The 22238-nt window shown below is 46.4% G+C and overlaps 1 protein-coding gene across 4 annotated transcripts in view; it reads right to left on the bottom strand.

The window, feature by feature from the left end:
• Positions 1–848: 848 nt before the first annotated feature.
• Positions 849–22238, bottom strand: part of LOC105567060 (S phase cyclin A-associated protein in the endoplasmic reticulum) — a 60453-nt gene continuing 39063 nt past the window's right edge. For 3 of the 4 annotated variants that reach the window (XM_012021597.1, XM_012021598.1, XM_012021599.1), the window contains exons 12-15: positions 8966–9386; positions 7217–7405; positions 2264–2437; positions 849–941 (exon numbers count right to left, since the gene is read on the bottom strand). In XM_012021597.1, coding sequence (XP_011876987.1) covers positions 867–941; positions 2264–2437; positions 7217–7405; positions 8966–9386 — 859 coding nt within the window. In that variant the 3' untranslated portion in view covers positions 849–866. Of the gene's footprint in view, positions 942–2263; positions 2438–7216; positions 7406–8965; positions 9387–22238 lie in introns of those variants that run through there. The other variant, XM_012021600.1, reaches the window with a different exon arrangement.

Below are 22238 nucleotides of genomic sequence, written 5' to 3'. Positions count from 1 at the left end.
GCGATCGTCGTGATGTTTACCGTCGTCGTTCGTTCGGCGAGGCGACAGGTAACTTCGACCGTAAGTCGCTACTGATGCGCGGAAATAAATTATTCCGCGTGCGGTTACGTTAAAACAAAGCAACGAGGGTTCCCTCAGCTCAACGATTATTCGGAAATCGTTCTCCGCTGCGGAATTGGTTAACGCGCGCGTGTATTCTCTCCTTTTCAGCTTGACATCTCGACACGAGCGTCGCTCCTTGAATTAGTACTTCCCGAAACGCGTCCCGAACAATTCTGTAACCCGCCCGACTTTGCAGGGAAACGTACTGCGCGATTAAGACAATCGGTTGTTGCGAAAGGAAAAAAAACTTTATAGCTGAAAAATCCAGTGACAGCGTCTACTTTGTAGACGCGAAACGACGCATACCGCGAGCCTGTAAAGCAGAATATGCATGCGTGTTCCATCAGTATGTCGCAGACGTAAATAGGCGACCGAAATGGTTCGGGAAGCACTGGTCTAAATTAAAGTACACATACCTTCGTCCTGTTCGCGTTACTTCTGAGTAAATTTAACTCTCAAATTGACTTTCATTCCCGGGAAGAGAGACGTTGCGCGTACGTTCACTTGGCAAGGGATTACCGTTATCGAGATTCAATCTCCGATCGCGCGATAATCAGCCACAAACGGCTACGAATTGCATCCGATGCAATCTCTCATCTTTATTTTCCCCACGCCTCGTTGGAGAAGCGATTATTTGCTATAACGATCCATCAACGATTCCATTAATGATACGCGCGCACCGCCTAATAATGCCTGGCGGGCTCTAAGAAACGGAAGTAAACTAGTCAAACCTTCAGTGGAAACGCACGAAACGTGGCCAACGACTAGGCGTTATCCTTCAGCAAACGCACCAAAGGATTTAATTTACCTTCGTCCGAATTTCTGTACTGCTTCAGCAACTGCAAAGCCAATCGGCAAATTTACTTATTAAACGTTATTATATACAGTGCAATGTCTAATACTAATTAGTGATGTTATTAAACAATTAAAAAAAATGCCCAAGAACGAAGAGCGACAAAGTAACCAACAATGTACTTAACTCTGAGTGTAACGAATTTTTTTCCATAAATTATATACCGTGCACGGGGAGGATTTTCTTTTAAAATTTATCCTGAAAATTATGTAATCGTATATTATGGAGGCCGTGCTCGTTTCGCATTCGTCCACTCCGAGGACAACCTGTTATTCAAGGTAACGGTGGGGAATTTGTTTATTTACTGGAGGGGTCTTCGAGGATGCGGCCACTCTGTATCCATACGATGGTCTACCAAACCATCGAGTGAGATACCACGCATCGCTCTGGAGTCGCGCTGCTAGTGTACCGTTCCTACTTTATTCAGTAAAGTAAATAGGCGAGAAGGTTTAACGCGGAATTTCGAAGAATTTTATGAGTTTTTGAAATGCTACCATACATTTCACTAGTAGTGTAATACTAGTAAAATGTATGATAAGATTTCGAAAAACTCTCATAAGGTCCTTCAAAATGCCACGTTGTCCCACGATCGCATGATTTTCAGGATGAACTTTGAGAGAAAATTCTCTCCGTGTAGTTATATTAGATACCAAAATACGCAAAAATAATTCTCTTTCGCAGATTTCTCAAAATCGTGACGTGATAGATCGACACCCGAGAACCTACAGAAAGTGATTACCCTCGTTCTCGAAAAAACAAAAAAAACATACTTTGTCGAACAGTGTAATGGGATTGGGAAACAAACGTTCGTTAGGGAGGAATGAATTATTATAATTCTGCAATCGTGAACTATGAAAATTAATTGCGAGTCAAAGCAGACCGTGAGTGAAGATCAAAGCATACAAATTGCATTGTCTATCAGCGCAGCCAACATAAGATAACTGTAGTTATCGAATAAGGAAAATTCTTAAAACGTCGAAAAGCCTCATAATGTTTTGCAGCACACGCGAAGGATCGATCAAATCGCGCGCTGCAGAATCAACTTTATTATTTACACGTTAAAGTTATGAATATTCATTCGCGTATTAACATGTATATTAACAGGTTAAGTGTGGTTGCCGGTAATCGGCGCTGATACGTCTCGCCGATTCACGTATGAGGTATAATCAACCGCAGAGAAATGCGAGCACCGCATTTTTTTTTTCACCAACGAATCGTGCATACTTGTGACGATAGCGCAATGAGGTGTGTGTCGATACGAAAATTATGAGGCGCAGGACAGAGGGTTGCCGTCCATGATCCACTTACCTCGTACGACATTTCGCAGGACAATATCGCCATCGCCTCGGAATTGCCGTGGGTGGCAGCCAAAAGGGCCGGCAACGTGTACGGTATCAATCTGGGATCTCCGTAAAACGGGAACGGCAGGGTACACAGCTGCTGGAGGACGCTGGGGCCCGCGCCAGCCGATTGGAGCACCAGCTGGAACAGATTTCCCGATGACGAACGTTATTATTCTTCAACGTTCAAATTACATTTGCCTCAGTTTCTCCGACAATTCCGCGATATCCGCGAAGAGAGAGGCCGGGCGCGATAAACGGCCTGGGAGAGTTGCCGAAGAGGAAACTGTCGCCACGCTACCGCGAGCTATCGTTTCCGTGATTGTTTTCCCCGACTTCTCGTACGCGAGCCACTGCGATCTGAACACAAATTCTTGATTCTTCGCCGATGAGGGAAGATACGGCGATACTTCGGCCAGCAGCGAGCACATTCAGCCACGCGCGCAAATGAAAACGCTTTTAAAAACCGTTGTAATTTTTATATTTTATAAAGAATGTAGCACCGTAAACTTTAAAAAGAAAAACGCAAACGGGAGTTTTACAACAGATATCGACAGATATAAATAATAATCGATCTACTCTCTGACAGACTATCAGTGGATTATCACTGAAAACAGTGAACACTCACTGATTCACAGTTATAAATGTACCACTGCGATTTTCAGTAGTACACTTATAACTGTAAATCAGCGACTGTTCACCGTTTTCACTGTTGCGATAATTCACTGATTGACTTTCTGAGAGCACGCGGAAAAACAATGGACGTTGGAAAAGAAACGGATAAAAATTCAATATTTTTTTATCCGTCATATCTATATAAAGCGTATGCTGTCCCGCCGACAAAGTATTAAATTATTTCGCTCGGAGGTTTCTCCGGGGAATCGCTTTTCACGGGCGGAATCTGTCAGAGCGGGTAGACGGAGATCGATATACCGGACGAAGATTCTCCTCTTGTAATTGCAAATTACCCGCAGCGCACGTTCGGAGTTTCTCAATTGCGACGCGGACGGTTAATTAAAGCGGCCGGGGTAATTTTCTTAAAGAGCGTGAGAAACTTGGGTGACCCAGGTGTCACGGAAGCGAGAGAGGCTTTAGCGCGAGAGGATCGCGCCGAACATCTGCGTCTTATGACAAGTGCCTCTGTGAACAGGACGTTCGTATTCCTGTGCACCTGCACAAAAGTCTTGCAGGAAATGCCCACATTTGCGCATCCCCGTCCCCCCAAGGCGGCCCGTATCGCGCTCGTACGCATTAAGTATCGGTCCGTCCGTTACGGTTGCCATAACTCCGTGCGCAACATAACGTAACGTAACTCGGTAATGATTGATGCGCGACGAAATCAGTCGCTTCGCGAGGAACGCGGGTTCTCCTTATCACGGGAATAGACTTCATCGTGAAAACTAGAGCTGGGATTTTTCTTCGAAGTTTTTCAAAAAATTTGCAAACTTCGAAAAATTCGAAGTTGCGAAGCTTCGAATAATTAAGACCACTAGGGAAAACCGCCCCATATAAAAGTAGCCCCGAGGCGAAAACCCGCGTCATACGAGTCATCATTAAATGCGACGATGAGGCGCCTCGTCGATTCAACGAAAAGCTCGACGCGCTTCGAGTTATTAAAGCAAGATTCTCGTACGATCTCAGGGAATTCCTAAGTACCACGCATATCGGTCGGCGAAAATAGAAAACAAACCGCAGAAGAGCCAACTGAAAGAACGAAAGGCTAGTCTTTCGTTAATGTTGGAATCCCTCAGCCATCTTTTTTATCGGCACAGTCAAATACAGTTTTTGCGCTTCATAACCTCAATCACTTATAAAGTTATATATATTTTTTATTTCTCTTCGTTTTTCTTTTATATAAAGTCGACTGTCCCTGGTTTTGTCTTCATCAATTTTGCAATTTTATAAAGCCAATTTCAAATTTAACGAGAACTACGAAGTGAAAATTTCAAATACCAATATTTTTTTAATTAGATTTCTGAACTGAATGTTTTAAGTATAAAAATGTTCTGCTGTCCGCACAACTTATCCTGGTATTGTTTTGTGCATAAAAGCCAATAAAAGAGGAATTACATGCGCAAAAACTATTATATATTTGACTGTGTCGGTAAAAAAGATGGCTGAGGGATTCTCTTAAATCGAGATTACAAACGTTAATCTTTCTGGGTGTCACATGTAAAAAAGCAGATTGACGCTATTTAATTGCATGGTACTGGCACAGTAAAGTAAGCGACGCTTTCAATATCGATTGTCAAAAAAAACAAACAATATATCGCGGCACGCGCGTGACCTCAGGGGGGCGGCTAGTTAACACCGGGCCCGGGTTTAAAATAAATAAGCGGAACGCGCCGCGGCGCCACCGCAAAAAAATCCATTTCTCGAATTCGGTTACGACCGTCGGCAAAAAACGGAGATGGACGTGTTTATGATCGCGGGCGGAGGTGATACCGTCGTGCCAGGCTTGGCGATAACCCTGGGTTGCCGCAGATGCTCGTAGAAGCTTAAAAGCGTCTCGTTTCTCCCTTTCTATCTTTCTGTTTTATACATGGCACACATACACGTGCGCACGCGCACACACAGACACGCGCTCTCTCCCTCTTTCTCTCGCCTCCTTTCTTCCTCTCCGTCCCGCGGAAAACGATTTTCCCGAGGCAGCTACTCTCGGAGGGTCGGCTCTTGCTCTTCAGAGCCGGCGACCTTAAAAAAGCGCTGAAAGACGAATGCGCGACACATCGGCGGTGCACTCAGCAGTTTACATTCCGATTTACGCGCCCGCGTGATCAACGTGGACGCAGATTCGGTCTGGGACAACGTGCGAGAGACGGCGTTAAACCGTAGCAACTTCGCGAGGAGCATCCTTAAATTGGGAAATCTCGTTAACTTCGGGAACGCTAAACCTGGTCGCGAGAGGTGCTCGCGAGAGCTGTCTTAAACAATTTTCGCGTTAATAATACTCTGCAAGTTAATATTCCAGAATTAAATCTTGATGGTTAATAATATTTCATATCGAACGCTTCCCATTTTGGAATACCGCATATGTCGCAGTTCCATTTGAGAAAGGTACTTGTTGATTGAGATTGTGATGTATTAATTGTTTCGTTTATAAATAACCACTTTGTAACAATCCGCGACAGGAAAAGTTGCAACATATATTATAAATGGATGCTAAAAATCCATCAATCCATAAATTTTATATTACCCGAGTACATAATAAAATTAATGCAATAGAATATGCCCTCCGTTCACTCTCTAAGGCCCGATTTTTCATTTTCTGGTTAAATGTTAACCAGAAGATCGTCGGTCACCTGTCGCTTCTTAGATAATAAGATAGAAAAGGATGGAGAGTCGACTAACCACTGGTGAAGTTAACCAGAAGATGAAAACCCGGGCCTAAAAGTCAATCAGTGGATTATCACTGAAAACAGTGAATATTCACAATTAGAAGTATAGCACTGAATTATTGAGTGCTATACTTACAACAGTTTTCGGTGATAATGCACCGATTGACTTTTAGAAAGAAAATTATTAAGAGAACAATGAACATTGAGCAGATATAATGTTGGAGAGTAAAATATTACATTCCACACGAGTAATTACATTAAAATCCACGCACGTAACGTAGGGTTAATAAATAACTGAGAGGGACGACTCTCTAAAATGTATTATTAGCTATTTAAACGTATTTACTACAGATACGGGATAGACACGTTCCAGTATCTACTACTACTTCGAAATAAGAAGACCTTGTTACTTCTTAGTCCCTCAATTGTTAAGAACTTTTCCGTATTTCGCAACTTTGGTGTTTCAATCCTCCCCGTTTTACCCCCTTAAGACACGGTCATCAATTTTGGCTACACATCTCTTGGACCAAGTTCCAGCACCGTGGACACAGGCCTTTAAAGAGACAAGAAGTCGGATACTACAATTTTGCTCTCGGAGACTCCTCCATTTCCCGCATCGCAATTATACATGTTATGAATGTCCACGCGGTTTTGCGAGCTGATACGACCGAAGTTGCACGCGCGCGCGCGTGCCCCGGAGCATACGGAACGGTACGCCATAAATATATCTTAACGGCGTTCGGCCGTATATTGATGGGAAGTCCGCTGAGTGTGTTGTGTCTAACAGCCTCTTCCTTCTTCTCGCCAGTAACACGCTGTACGCCATTCAGCGCGTGCATTTCTCGCCGAACGTACCGGGTGACTCGAGACACTTGCGGTCAACAGTCTCGACACCGATTCGAGGAATTTAAAACGGCGCACGGTACGTACACCCTAACAGAGCACATGTACAGTCTGAGAATGTCTGGCGGGTATCACAAAAATGTGGGATATTATACGATGCTCTCGGTATATTAGGTATATTCTCAGTCTGTAAAGCATCGAACATTCGAATGATATTATGTGTTGTTAGGGCGGTCGAAAGCGAACAGATATCATCGACAAAGTACACTTTCGTCGAAGCTGATGACGAACATCCGCGGGTAATATTTTCGAGGTGGGCAAAGGTTTTAACGCGTCGCAGCTTTGTCGCGCGTAAAAAGGATAACAAAATTAACGAGTTCCGAATTAAGGGAGGAATCTTCAGCTTTTTTCCGATCTCGCGGAGGACCGAGATGAAGATTCGATTTTTAAGATCAAAAGGACGTTTGTAACGATTAGGCGGATTAAGCTTGGTTCTAGTTCTAGTTTCGAGAAATGTGTAGTCAATCGACTTGCAGCTATTCCATGAAGGCTGCAAGTTGATTGGCTACACATGTCTTGGACCAAGTTCTAGCACCGTGGACACAGGCCTTTAAAGAAGATACTACAGCAAATTCGAGTCTTACGCAAGCGAGCGCACAACGCGCTTAACTAGCTGGAAAGGCCCTTACAAATTCTGAGGTGTTCGATCGCACGGGCCGCCATATGGGAACGGAACGTACCTGATTGTCCGGATTGTTGAGGGCGAAGTAGCCGAGCACCGCAAACAGCTCCGAGAGAATGTGGATACCGCTTGCATTCGGCATGGATCCCTCCGACTTGTCCGACAAAGAGTCGCGGGACAGTCGGGTTATCAGGTGGCTCGCTATCAGCCGCCACTGCAGGCTCGTGCCCTCGGCGCCCAGGAAGCTCTGCAACAGAACGCGCACATTCTCCGTGTACCGAAAAAAAAGTTGCGTCCGCCAATTAACATTTTCACAAACTCCTTTCGCTCGAGCTCCTATAACGGTTCTATCGGCTCGCGCATAAATTCGATGTAGAGGCAACGTGCTTAACGGCACTTAATGGTATTGATATAATTCCGCGCTCTCTCTCTCTTCTTTCACCCTGAATTACCGATTTTCCCCGCAAGACGAGTGAGCTGAAAGTCCACTGAAATCTAAGGCGGGCATTATCGGCCGGCGAGCGGAACGTTGGGCTTTGTTTGCCGTGGAGAAACCGCGAGGCGCAAAGAGACTGGATAATAACCGTCGGTTTTTCGGCAAATGCACGCGGGGCTCGTCCGGGGTAATCGGCGGGCGCTCTCCCGTGGGAGACGGGGGGGCACGGCCCTCCCGCGGGGCACACGATAGCCCTTATGGTTTTTTGCGGGGCGAAGGGCGCGAGGCGCGGCCGCCTCGATTCAATTCGCGGTCGGCTCGCTGCGAGAGAGCGTCACGGGAGGCCTTTGCGTCTTGACAGGCCGAACCCACCCGCGATACATGATATCTCCATCACGCCCGGCGCCCCCCGACGATAAGCCGCATTGTTGGCGGCAACAAGCGGCATCGTTGTCATTCGGAGAGCCGGGGGTGGCCCGCGGTAAATGCCGAATCGCGAAAACCGTCGCGAATTAAAGAGTAATGGAGCTTACGGTGTTCTAATGGATGATAGAGCATTCCAGCTGTCGCTCGTTAGACCGCGGAGATCGAGATTCGAGAGTCGCCCCCTAAAATAGGGCGGACCGACGCCGTGCGTACGTTTGCTGGCGTATTTTTATCGCGTAATTAAATACGAAAGCGTAGCTGTGTGACGTCGGCTCCATATTTACACACTGGATACGGTCCTCGTATTGGGCGAGTAAACTGCGAAATTAAACAGCCGCATTTAGCGGGAATCGTCTGGGAAAAGTACCGAAATTGAAGAGGAATAATTCGCCGGACGAACTACGCGACATCGCGTTTGACGATGAAAATCAGAGGTATGATAATTCCGGAGAACTGAGCACGGTAATAGCGTGCGCGATTCAAAACTGTATTAATCCTTTTAAGATGATCATTAGCTATAATCACGAGCTATAAATATCACATCGAGCCGTACGTTTAGTAGCTAACAATAAGTTTTGCTCGCAACGTGCACTTTCGTCTTGGAATCTATTATGGCATAGGCTCCTAATACGAGATAGCGGGGTTTCTACTACATTAATTAAGGCATCATATGTTTCACTATGAATTTATTGCCCTTGCAGTGAAATCTGTTTGATGGAACATTGATTGTTAGATCGTGTAATCGTTGCGAAAAAAGATTTGTGATCGAATTTGGACATTAAAAAACCTATCTCATATTAGAATCCTGTCTCATAATAGAGAACTTTCCTCTATATAAAAAATTAATATCGAAAGATAGAATAAGTATAGAAATGCGGGATCGTTTAATTTATTACTTGGAAATTTTCGCCGGGACTGCAACAGCGGCAAGATAAAATTACGTACCTGTAGCGTTCGGAGATCGAGTTCCGCGATCGATTTAAGGAGCTTGAGGCCGCGGCTGGCCAGGGTCCGCACGGCGGTGGTGAACGTCTGATTGGGGGTGGGCGAAGCACCCTTCTGGTTCTGCGGCGTGTACGCGACCGCCGCGTAAAGAGTGCCGATTGCGCTCGACGCCTCGGTCGTCGACAAGGTCGACAGCAAGTGCGACTCGTTGCTCGTTTGCTCAACGCCGCCGCCCTCGCCGTGCACGCTGACAGTATCTTGATCGACGGACCTCCTCAGATGGCTGCAGATACGCGCGAGAAGATCGTAAGACGATACCAGCAACGGCGACTCATGCTCCTGATCCAGAAAGAAATCCGTCTCGATCAGGGCCCGACTGTGGCGTGACACGCGATCCACTAAGCCGCCGGCTACCAGATATCTGAAGCACAAAAGAATCGAGACGCGTATTATAATAAGCTCTCGCGCGGACCGGCGTAACCGCGCTTCTTCTTTCTCGACGTTTTCGATACCCCTGGAGCCACGGGCCAAGGAGGATCACCCGCGCTCGAGAAGTCCCCGATTAAAATTTACAAATTTCTGCGTTGTTACTTGACTCGAAAGGCATTGTTATCTTAAGACCTGTGTCCACGATGCTGGAACTCGGTTCAAGTTCTAGTTCCGAGAAATGTGCTTTTATGGAATAGCTGCAAGTTGATTGGCCACACATTTCTCGAAACTAGAATTTGGACCAAGTTCTAGGCATCGTGGACACAGGCCTTTAATCCTCTGGCTGGAGACTGGACCGCGAAGCTCACCCGCGATTCAGTGATTTTAGTAGCGCAATCGATGTAAAAAATATAATCAAAAAGAACGACGTTACGCTAATAACGATGTATTCAATCAAGACAATTTAAGAATATTCCTGCCTGGCAGCGACGAGACCTCGAGGCAATAAGGCAAGAGTTCCGTCATGTCTTATTAGTTAAGTGTCTTATTAGACAGATGTCAGTGACACACCCATGCGCACGTACCACTTCATTTACCTAACAAGACATGGCGGAACGCTGGCCGCACCTTGCAGCTCGAAGGTAGCAGTCTAGTAGCACATAGAAGTCTGTAGTGCGTACTCATCAAACTACACTACCGCACATACGACTTTTCTCTCATTGATTGGACCAACAAAATGTCGGATGCGCAGACGGGATCGACGCAAAACGAAGCAAGTGACGCGTGAGCCTACTATACCATCGTATAACTAGTATACCCACACTCTGTCGGTCCTTTGATCTTTTCGGTTTCGATCACGTGGTATTCCGCCATGTGTGACAGGTTTTGGTATAAAATCCTGTCACACTGTCACACCACGACATGTACATACAACATCCGTCTCATTGGCTTCACCAAAATAATGGCGGATGCGCAGAAAGGATCGACGCACAACAAAACAAATGACGGAGTGGGTATACTAGTTATACCATGGTTACACTATGGTGCTGCTGTGAGGACTTTAAAGAGCATTGTCGCAGCGGTGCAAGACAATACAAACGCGTCTTGTCGACACGCGAAAGCGCGGTAACACCTGTCCGAAACGGAGAGCCGAACAATCCGATATTCAAACGGGCCGTCGACCCCTGGGCCGACGAAGGATCTCACTTGGGTACTTGTGCAATCGGCGCTCGTCGATCACCGAGCGATCATACGGCAGCGAAGTGTGCATATGGGCGCCAGGGGGGGAGATGAAACCGGATAAAAAAAAACAATGTATTGCTTACAGGACAGCATGTGCGACGGCGTAACACGAGAGGATTATAACATCAGTGCGTAATTCCGAGAGAAGGAGAGACGAGCAAGAGGGTGAAGGAGCGGTCAGAGCGCGAGAAGGGCGAAGGGGACTGAGGGGAGGATTGCGAACGAGCGGCGCACGCGATGCTCATTCTATCGGGTTGTTGTGCGTATACGTTTTTCTTTCTCTCGTCAGGCAGCATCCCCTTCCGCGGCCGCGCAAGCCCGAGGGGGTGCGTGCCTGTCAGCGCGTATTATCGCCGCCCCCTTCGACCCTCTTCGGCAGAAACGCGCACCAACTCGGGGCCCGCGCGTCAATGAGTAGTGGAGTGTAGAATATATAATACACGATGAAAGAGAAAGAGAGAGAGGGTGCGCCGCCCTTCGGTGCCGCGTCCGTGGAAGGCCAACTGTCGCGTCTAATCATAACTAACTGCGACCTAATCCCGCCGCGCTAGCCTCGCCGATCGTGGCGCAAGAAAAGGGTTGGCGTGGTAGCGCCGCGTTCTTCGGAACGTGGCGTTCCCAATTCCGAAAGAGCGACGGGAAATTCCAGAAGAAGCATTTTTAACAGTCCGCTCGTTTCGTCGACACGAGACGAAACGCGGGATCCGGTTTGCCGAGTCGCGTCGCCATCCGTGGAGAGACGATTTCTTTTTCTCCTCTTGTCCCGCGCTCGTTCCCCCAATAAGCGCGACGGACGCTCGGAGAGTCCGTTAAGCCTGTCCGGGGCCAAGAGCTGCGACAATGGATCGAGCGCGAGTCGCCCGCCGATGACGCGCGACGCCGAACGGTGCGAGACGGGGCTCGGGTATAATTCGCTGATAAAATGCAGCGAAATGATCGCGCCGGCACGGACTTGCCCGACAGGCTACAGTCCTCGCCCAGGCTGCGTGCTCGCGCGATTACACGCCGAGGGCCCCACCGCGCCCTTAATCCGCAACAACACGGGCGACAGTTGGGGATGCGACTAGGGGCACACCGGCGTCTTCGAACGCAATAATTTTCCCGCTTCCGCCTCGATCTATACGGTAGCCCGGGATTACATTCCGTGAAAGTCACTGCGCCGAATCGCTTAATCCTTTAACCCGTAGCAGGGATAAATCCTTCCGATCCGGGTGATGCTATTCATTCGCGGCCCCGAAACATTGAATCATACTTTCATAATCATGTAATCGCGACGGAGTACGTCGATCGAGAGGGTGTCCCGGAATCGGTCCCGCAATTACAGTCCGGTCAATTTGGCGATGGCTCTTCCTCGACGCAAACGCCGAGAGGTGGGGGTCATTGTTTTACTGACGCTCTCTCCACAGAAAACCCGTAAGTGTCGGAGCAGCTTAAGTTTTTCTTCCTTCAACGCAAGATTTTCACGTTAAAACTAAACATATTTTCAAAAGAAGAATATTCTTCTTTTCTCATGAAATTTTAAATACTTCCGTCAAGGGGGAAACCGCTGAGAGCATTGTGGTGTACAGATTTGCGGCATTACTGGGCATTAGTTTGGGCATTAGGCCTTGCTGAGACATTATAAAGATTTAATAAGATAAAATAAGATAATCAGATAAAGTGATGCCCAGTGGGCATTGGTGTACAAGTTTTTGGTCAGCGGTTTCCCTCTCGACTTCCGTAATTAAATCACGAACTCGTTGCTCCGTTTCGAATTATAAATTGAAGAGGAGTTTTGGTTATTCACTCGCCAAACTCTCAAGCCGATGCTTCGGACCGACTCCGGGAAAAAGCTGTAGCTGCCGCAGCTAAAAACTGCCTGTGGTAACTAAATTTCAGTTGTAAAATATGGACAGTTAATATTTTACTACTGTGCCTATTGTATCACTGCGACGGTGAATCGTTTGCTGTGGTTTAGAAGCTCATAGCTGCGACAGCAAAATATTTTTAGCAAACTACGATTAGCTACCCCGAGTCGAAATTTTGGTACTATTTTGACACTTAGGGCTAATTTTCACCTACATAGACCAGCAATAACCTACTTTAATGACATTATATTTTTTTTACTCCTCCCTTGAATCTTTAATGCTAAAAATGTACTTCGGCTCCTACTTAAAAGGTCCGACTTCAATGCTAAATTGGCAAAAGTAAAAATTTCCGACACTATCAGTTTTAAAGTAAAAGTAAATTTTGTACTTGCAGTTCGGCCTCTTTTACTGTCTTAGATCTTACTATATAATAGAATTAAAGGTTCAACATAGGGCCGAAATTTCGACTCGGGTCGGTAGCGAAACATTCTTTTTCGGCTCGAGTACTAACGGAGCGGATTTTCCCGACGTCATTTCTTTCAATCTCTGCGCTGACGCGAATCGGTTGTGTCTAAGGGCGGAGCGCGAGATTAGATTTTGCTATTAGTCTTCAATTAGCGATTCATTCGGGCGAAAGACGATCGAACCGTATTTAGAATACATATACATATGTACTCCTCAATCTGTCATTCAGTCCGCCGCACGCGTACCGGGAGGGTACCGAAGCGATTCGCGCCAACCAGGAAGATCCCGTGTCCCGATCTTCACGCACGTCCGCCTCGGGGGGTGCGTCACCCCCGTCGGCCCGAGATTGCGATCTATCATTGAATGTTTGCGGGAGGGGGACAGTCTCGAGGCAAATATATCGAATTTATTTATTATCCTCTCGTCCCGCCCCTGCACGCATCCGCGGCGGTGACGCGGGCGGGGGGAGAGGAGCGGAAGAGAGGATGGGCGGTAAGAGCGCGGCTGGCCGTATATGCTGCTACCCCGGAGGCCGCCATTAGCTAACCATATGATTATTTCATAGCGAGCTCGCGAGGGTGCATATCTTTGCGCTTCCAGCCCGCACCCCCGACCCACGGGCCGCGGCGCGGTGGCTTACGCGATTTGCGCGCTGCACCGCGCGGGTGCACTCACGGGCGGGAAAAAGGCTCTCCGTGGGGGGGTGAGCTTACCCCCGAGGAGGTGGGTAATCGAACGAATGGCTCGTAATTTGTGTGTCGTGCCCGAATTGCCAGGGAGCGCGGAAATACGCGTCCGTCTGACTTCACTTTGTCGCGCGCGATTGGGCCTTTGGAGAGCAATCGTCTTTCGCACTCGACGCGATTGCAGGACGAATGGTCGTCGCGGCCGCGAATTCCGAACGTACGCGGCACCGCGTTTGCCAGGCCCGTCAAGAAAAATACATTTCCGACGATATGGAGATTATTTGTTCGCCAAAGTGCTACATGTATTTAGAGTAATATCGGCGCGCGCGCGCGCGACGCGCCACGGATAATAAAAAATACGCGACTTTGACAAACGAGGCGGAATAAAAATAAGCGGAAACAATTTTTCTGTTAATCTGCACGAATAACGCGGCGGTATCTACCTGAAAATCGCCGCAACAAATTTTTCGTGAACGCGCGTGAATCAGCCGAGTAACACTCCGGAATTAATGCTGTAAATCAATCAAAAATGTAATTCCCGACGTATATGTGCGGCTGAAAGCGCGAATACATTGTGCAGCGCCGTACTAGGGAAAAGGATGGGACTATAGTTACACTATTCATTACATAACTGAATTGATAAAAACAATGCAATAGAATGCTAATTAATACGGTAAACCGATTATTGAATTTATACACATATGAATGTTCTCCAAAGTGCTACATGTATTTTGTAGGTACATATACAGTCGTTGACAAAATTATTAGGCACCCTCGTTATACTGCACTGAATCTAATACCTGGAAACATGTTTTTTAATTGTTTACTAGAGCGTTCAGTGTTAGATTCAGTACAGTATACATTGGAGATCTAAGGCTCGGTTTCACCAAACGTCGCTTAACTTTAATCGTGGTTTGATTCATGTCTGTCTCTTTCTAAAGTAACAGTTAAAAAGAGACAAAGAACGAATTAAGCCAAGCTTAAACAACGTTGGTGAAACCGGGACCGAGTGCTACTTTTATACGCGTATATGTGTAATTTGGCAAAGCACTGTTTATACACTTCTTTAAAGCCACAACACATGACTTGATATACGTTAATTTGCACATTTCTTGCCATTTAAAAAAAGATTATTTTGACGCGGCAAGAAATGTGTAAATGGCGTTTATCAAGTGTCGCGATTTTGAACAGAAGAAAGCGTGCAAAAAGCGTTTCACCGAATTACACATAAAAGTAACGCACTTGGATTCGCAGTGTAATAATTAGGGTGCCTAGTAACTTTTGTCCTGCGACTCTATAAAATTTCAAGATATTTAAAACAGTTGTTGATACGAAATAATTGCAATACGCTCCATTTCGGCGTACCTAAATTTAATGCAAACCGCGCTTGAAAATTGTTCGTCGAAGGAATGGCGTTCATAGTAAGAATAACAGAATTCCAGGTCCAGCGCGCTCGTGGAAATATTCCTCTTCGGCGCCGGACAAACGCGCCCGGCAGAAGTGCCATTTCGCTATTTCGACAATAGAGTATGTTTGCGCAACGAAATGGCAGAAGTGTGTAAATGACAGTCGCGTATCATTGAGTCGGGAAAAAAGGGGGTGGCACGGGGTGCGGCGGTCGGCCACTCGGTCGCCAATCTTGCTCGGTATATTTCGATTCTCCATTATCGATCGTACGCGTCAAAATAGATACACCCTCTCTAATTTTACGTGACAAAAAAGGGCACGAGTGAGGCGACGCGATTGAAAAATGTGCACGTAAAATATATTTCCCACAATGGCGAAGTTAGGGTAAGGTGGCCAAATTCGGATCAGATACCGCGCGCGGATCAACACTTTGACGAGTCGATAATAAGCGACATAAAAACACGTCAGCCAGGGTCTGAACCTGGACCTCCCTACACTCTAGGCGGGCGTCTCAAGGCATATCTGCCTCGGTGGTCGAATTGGTGAGACGCCCGCCTAGAGTGAAGGGAGGTCCAGGTTCAAACCCTGGCTGGGATAATATTTTTCGCAATTTAAATTTTCCGCATTGTTAAAAATGCCGGGTATGGTCAAGAAAACACTAATACAGCATAAAGTTGTCAATTAATATAAAAGAGCAACATTTACGTGAATTACTTAAAAAAATTGTCGATCCGCATTTGGTATCCGATCCGAATTTGGCCACCTTACCCTACGGGGCCTAGGACGGGAGGTGACAAGTGGAACAAGTCGCATGTTTTTCAATCATATAAAGGAAAACGTTGGCATCGGGGGCACACGATCGTTCAGCCGTCCGTCCCGAACGGTTAAAAGTTAAAGCACCATCGTGCGCGCGCCGAGCTCGGACGAGTTTGTATTAAATGCCAGCGAGGGACGCCGGCACGCGAAATAAAGCCTAAAACAAGGTCAAATGGGTGGTCTTCGTCGAATTGGTAATGTATTATAATCCCGCGCTCTGACATCCAGCAACTCAGGATATTGCTACTCCGAATTCGTTGATGCGTAATGCATTCGCGCCGGGATTTCGGTAGCGTGGGGGATGAAGCGCAGTACGGTACTCCGTACGTACGGCCGGAGTCTAGCGGGGTGAGCGTAGGGTGAAGAGTGCTAACTCTATGCGATTTGGCCGAGCATAGCGACGGTGTCGAGCGTACGGTAAATTCGCTCAAACGATGCGCGAATAAAAGTAAATATGAGAATTTCGTTGCAATTCCGCGCGGTTTTTCTCCGCGCGAGGACGAACCGACGGTTGCGCGAGCCACTTGAAGTTAATTTCGTAACGATAAAAATTAAACGACGAAATCGGGACTGAAAATGTTTTCAGATGAAACAGCGGCCTGCAACAACGGCGTGAAAGCAACGGGAGAAACAGAATTGAGACAAATTGCCAATTTATCGCAACGAGACGTTAGAAGCATCATTAACTTTGTACCGCGCGCCGCAAGGACATCGCTACGCTGCGCCGAGAGCTTCGAGAGTATCAATGATTTTTCCCCACCCTCTTTTTTTTCCCGGTAACGATATAATGTTGACATTTCTATTTGATTCCTGAAAAAAACTTTATGACTGTTTGAAATTGCTAAAAATGTCGCGCCGACATCCATTATTAGCGGCGGTGCAAAATCCGCGCATCGGTTTCCTGTAAACCTGAATTTTTTAATAACCGATTGCAGCTCTGTTGACTGGAGACCATTTACCGATATTCAATATGTTATGAACATGCCAGCGAAAATGTATTCGCGCTGCGCGCTTCGGCGAAGTACCCCGTTTGCGCGTATTTATACGTGGAGTAGAATTTCTAAAAATAATTTATGTTTACCTACAGAAATTCAATATTCCCGAGGAGAAGATACGTACGCCGCGGTACAAAATGGCAACCCGCGCGGTCGCATCTAGTGTATTTACATAAAAACACGCTGTTATACAAGAAGGTATATCGGCTACATTCAGTGAGAGACGAGGTAAAGGCAAAAATATCTCTAAAATAAACACGGCGTGCTCAATTAATTTAGTTATCGATCTACTTGCGTAAGAGCTTCGGGAATTGAACGAAAAACTATTAATGATTAAACAAACAAGTAGCATGATTTATTAATATGCGTATAATTGTCCTTATCAATGCGAAAAAGGTCGCAAGATTCTCTCTCAACTTGACGGTATCTACACTGATAAAAAAAAAATCCTAATCCAAAAACAATATTACTAAGAAAATTATTCATTAGGTGGCTCCTAATAGCTTATTAACTTAAATTTAAAAAAATTATAAACGAATTAAAACACGCGTTTCTTTAATTTAAGTATTTATTAAATATCGAACAGTAGATAATTTTAAATTTAAAAAAATTTCACTTTAGTTCTATAAAATGTTTACTAAGATTTACAAAAACAATGATTTCATTTAATAAATAGTATTCTCTATCTCAAGAAATCTTTAGTTGAATGTAGAAAATGTAATGATTTAAGTTAATTTACTTAATATAATACACAGATTTACTTGCAATTTGACATTTTTCTTTTAATAGAATAAATATTTACTTCAGTAAAAAAATTATTTTAAGTAAATTTATTTACTGAGTTTTAAAAAATTGTTTTGTCGGTGTACGATCTTTACATCGTTTCCAGTAATTTAACAAGAATCGAGAAAAATAATTCGGGCTACGTTTTTCAACAAGTACACGGGGAAAAAAGAATATTCTTCTTTTGAAAATGTTTAGTTTTAACGCGAAAAGAAAAGGAAAAACTTACTTGAAAACGAAGCAATTTTATATAATTCAATCGAGAAAAATATATGCTTATTATTTAAGAATAATTTTCTTGAGTGGAAAGGAAACAATATTGGACAGAAAATAATATATTTTCGAATCGAAAGTTATTAATTAAAATAACTTTATTGTCAAAATAATTATATGTATTGTTGAAGTGACGATTGTAGTCAAATAAGACTGTAATATTGTCGGAACGTGAGATTAGTAAAAGCTTCTAAAAAGATTCTAGATTGCGTATATACAAAATAATAAACGCGTTAATTTGAGTATATAAGCGTTGATCTGACACTATATTTTTTGTGGAATATCGTTGCGCGCGCAATTTTTATCTACTTCTTTACTGACGTATATTATTTTTCCAGATACTTCCATCGCGGATGAGGTATATTGGCAGCAGAAGCACCTAGAGGGGGAGCGTTCCTTTCGCGAGTGTACGATGTATCTCGCCATGTCAGAGTCAACACCGGATTTCTTCTGGCGCCGTTTAAAGCTAGCCCTATGCCGGGCGAGTGCGCGGAGAATAATAGACAACGCTGAAGCTTGCCACTTAGCAGAATGGGAACAAGAACAGCCGCTCTGCCTATTTCTACTTGCGCCCCTATCCCGGCCTGATCAAATACTCGGCTCCAATCCCGTGGTTCCCATTACTATTGCCGCTCCTGTCATCGCTGTCGTTGACAGCACTATTATTGTTGAGGATCCCTTCCCTCGCCTCTCGGGACCGTAAAAACTGCCGCAAGTTCGCGAGTTTAAAGATTAATACAAATTTGCACCGCGTCGCGCCTCCGAGTGTAAAAGTGTCCTCCGTCGACCGTTCGTAAATGATCTTACGGAAATGATTTATTCCGATCGAGCAACAACTTTTCTCAACTGATTATTCTGTCACGTCATTATCATATCAGCGTGGTAGCATAGCGGCGTAGCAGCTACCGCCGTCCCGGGAATGGAGATTAAGAGATGCGTGCTCTGGGAAGACGAGTACACGTGACGAGCGGAAGGCCTCGGGAATGAATCACTGACCAACACCCGGCGCTGCCAGCTGATACCTCAAGTGCATCTGCTGTCTGACGCTGAATCGCTAAACTAGTATTTACCTTGAATTTATGACGCGATCCGAAACAGCTCAGCCTCGAAACGCGATATAGTAATCAGCGGGAATGCGGGAAACGGGTCAAACGTCGACGTAAATTTTCTAACGAAAGCCCCAAAATCAGCGAGATAAAACCGTTAATTTCTGCGGTAAAAGTAGCAGGTACAATTCTGAAATAATAACAGGATGCGGTTTTAAATGGCGCGTCTCTCTCTCTCTCCTCCTCTCGCCATTCGGGATTCGGAAAACTAAAATTCCAGCACGCCGGTTTCAAAACGCGCGGCTCAAATCTGATGCAATTTAAAAAGGGGCGCGGTTAATGATTGCCGGTAAAAAGCGTGGAGGATATTATTCTCTTTGTATAGAAACACACTCGCGCGGTAGGGAAAAAGCGCGCGCTGCAATTTTTGTCGCCGTTAAAATTGTACACGCGCGCGCTTTTAAAATAAAACGGCGCGTGCATTATGCAATCGAGCCGATAATTAATAATAATTGGAAAGTGAGAAGGACTTATCGCTCGCGCGCGCGTAACGTTTACAAGATAAAATACAATGTCATCATAATTAATTCGACCGGCGCGCATTGTTGGTAATAATTTAAATCATTATTTATGCGCGCGAACGATACCACCTGCCATTCGCGAATGCAATGTAATATTTAGCTGGCTATTTGCATGTCTGAATTCCAACATGAAAAGAAGTTAATTAAATACGAGCGACAAACGCAGACTGCGTTAAACACGCGCATTTTTTGGGAAAATGCAATTCTTTTATTAGCCTCCAAATCATCGTCGAAGAAGCGAACAGTTTCTTGCCTCGGTGACGCGAAAAAGAAAACTCGCGCGAGACTCGCTCGAAAAATTTTAATCGAATATCGTACAGGTAGAAAAGATCCTGCAACCATTCAATTTCTTTGGCCACGCTTGGAAATAAGTTTTCTTCAACGAAAGTGAAAACGAGATCGCGCCTTTCCTATAGCTTTGCGCGAGCTGCAAACCGGAATTTTACGAAGTTAACGAAGCGTAAAGAGTCATTATACACATTTCTACGGAGACCATAATTCCCGATGAAAATACCAGACCCTCCTTCGATCATTTAATTCGGGGGAAAAAAAGGAGTCCTTCCGCGTGTCCGCGCTCACGGACACTCCACGCTCCTCTTCTCATCCCCGAGTCTCCAATACGATTTCAAAGTTTGCACGTGTAATTTTTCAACACCCTGTGTACGAGCACGCTAAACCGATTCGCGGTGTATCGACCAATCCCGCGAGCAACACGTAGAAAAAAGGAACGCAACGAAAATACGAAGAATAGCAAACGACTGGGCGTGTTGCGCGTAGGTCGCCGATAGCTCGGCGTGGAGAGAAAGAGAAAGAAAGAGAGAGAGGGGAGAGAGAGAGAGAGAAAGAGAGAAGGGACGGAGGGATGAGTCGAGTCCGCACGAAGGAGGGTTGAGAGGATACGGGGAAGAGGAGGAAGGGGGGGGATATACCGGCCGAGGGTGAATTTGGACGAGGAGAAACAGAGAGGGAGCGCGGAGGAGGGAACGAGACGGAGGGGAGGAGAGCAGTCCATTAGCAGATTACGTACCCAGCCCGCCTCGCTCATTCACCCCCGCGATGTTTTTTCTTCTTCTCCCCCTTTCTTCCGCGACCGCCGATGATCTTGCCGGTCTACCCTCGCGCTTTCAGACTCGCCCGAAGCCGCCCTCTCGCCGAACGTGGCAGGTGCCCCCGTGGCGGCCCCAGGCCGCCCGCTTGGACCGTCGCCAAAACGTTATCGGTTTTCGCTCGGCGACGCGCCGATTTCGTCGATTAGTGCCTCAGGGCCTGAGCAGAAAGACCGTCGTGTAATCGTTTACGATTCCGTCGTTAGGATGCAAGTCGGTGTCAACGTACAAAGAACTCTACCCAAGAATCGTCGCAACCCTCGCGCCCGTTGCATCGCGAGGCGACATACGTCCACGACAATGCGTGACGTATGACGGATTGACTTCGGACGCCGGCTTAAGTCTTACGACGGAATCGTAAACGGTTATAACGGCAATCTTTCTGCCGAGGCCCTTAGCTACCTTCCTCCCACGACCCCTGCCGCGGCGGGGAGACCCGCGGATACGTACCCTCCGATCGCGATTCCGAGAACGTCCGTGCGTTACGTTCCTCCCGCGCGGTTTTATCCGATCGGGATTCCTCGGACGGATGCGGCCCGGTTAACGATACGCTTTACGATCGCCTGGGTAAAGCCGTTAGAGAGAAAAGGGAAATGTAACGTAGCGTGGATCGTGCGTATTATTGGAGTACTTACGGGTACTCCGCCTAATGCGCCCACGAAGTTCATTACACGGAGTCCCGCCGCGCATCGACGTTTGTTGCTGTTTTCCTGCCGCGATCGCGGCGTTAGGGTCGCGCGCCGAATCTATTTGCATGAAATCGATAAGGCAGAGAGCGAGGAGCGGGCCGGAGCCGGGGGTGAGAAAGAGGTCCGAAAATGCCCGCGGGGAAATGTCCGGAGTGTGGTGCGCGCTTATGCGAGATTCGCCCGCGAGAGCCCAGGCAGGCCTTTGGCGTCGGCGGGTACGAGAAAAAAAAGAGAGAGTGTGTATGGGGGGATGCTCTTTAGGACGGCGAAACTAAATTATCAGATCAAACAGCAGTGCCGTTATATTAATAAAATAGATTTCGCCCGCCGCTCTTCAAAGGGGAAGAGACCGGCGCGCCGTCGTTTCGCGTCTAACCTCGTTTCGCGCAACTCCCGATTTAATCAGGTTGCACGACTAAAACGTAGCCTTTTCATTTTCGTAATAAACCTACCTACCTACCTACCTACCTACCTACCTACCTCGCGCGAGCGAGAAGGCAGGAGGCAGGCAGGAGAAGAAGCCGCCGTGAACCTTATTACGTTAAGTAAATGCGCGATCCGCCGTTCGCCTAGACTGCGCATTAATTAATGCGTCAGTTTGATGTTGCCCGTTGCCTGACGATTACGTCGTCGCAAATCATTTTTATGATAGTTACGCGACTAATCGCTCGCTTAATAAAGAGAGAGAGAGAGAGAGGGGGGGAGACAGAGAGAGCCAGGGAGAGACACGGAGAGACAGGGAGAGACAAGGAGAGCCAGGAAGAGACAGGGAGAGACAGAGAGAGAGAGAGAGAGAGACAGGGGGGAGAGAGGGGGAGAGAGAGAGAGAGAGAGAGAGAGAGAGAGAGAGAGAGAGAGAGAGAGAGAGAGAGAGAGAGAGAGAGAGAGAGAGAGAGAGAGAGAGAGAG

Source organism: Vollenhovia emeryi, unplaced genomic scaffold (assembly GCF_000949405.1).
Source record: "Vollenhovia emeryi isolate VEMERY1.0 unplaced genomic scaffold, V.emery_V1.0 DF939141.1, whole genome shotgun sequence".
NCBI lineage: Eukaryota > Metazoa > Arthropoda > Insecta > Hymenoptera > Formicidae > Vollenhovia > Vollenhovia emeryi.
The sequence above is the reverse complement of the archived record's forward strand: the minus strand, read 5'-3'. Positions and strand labels throughout refer to the sequence as shown.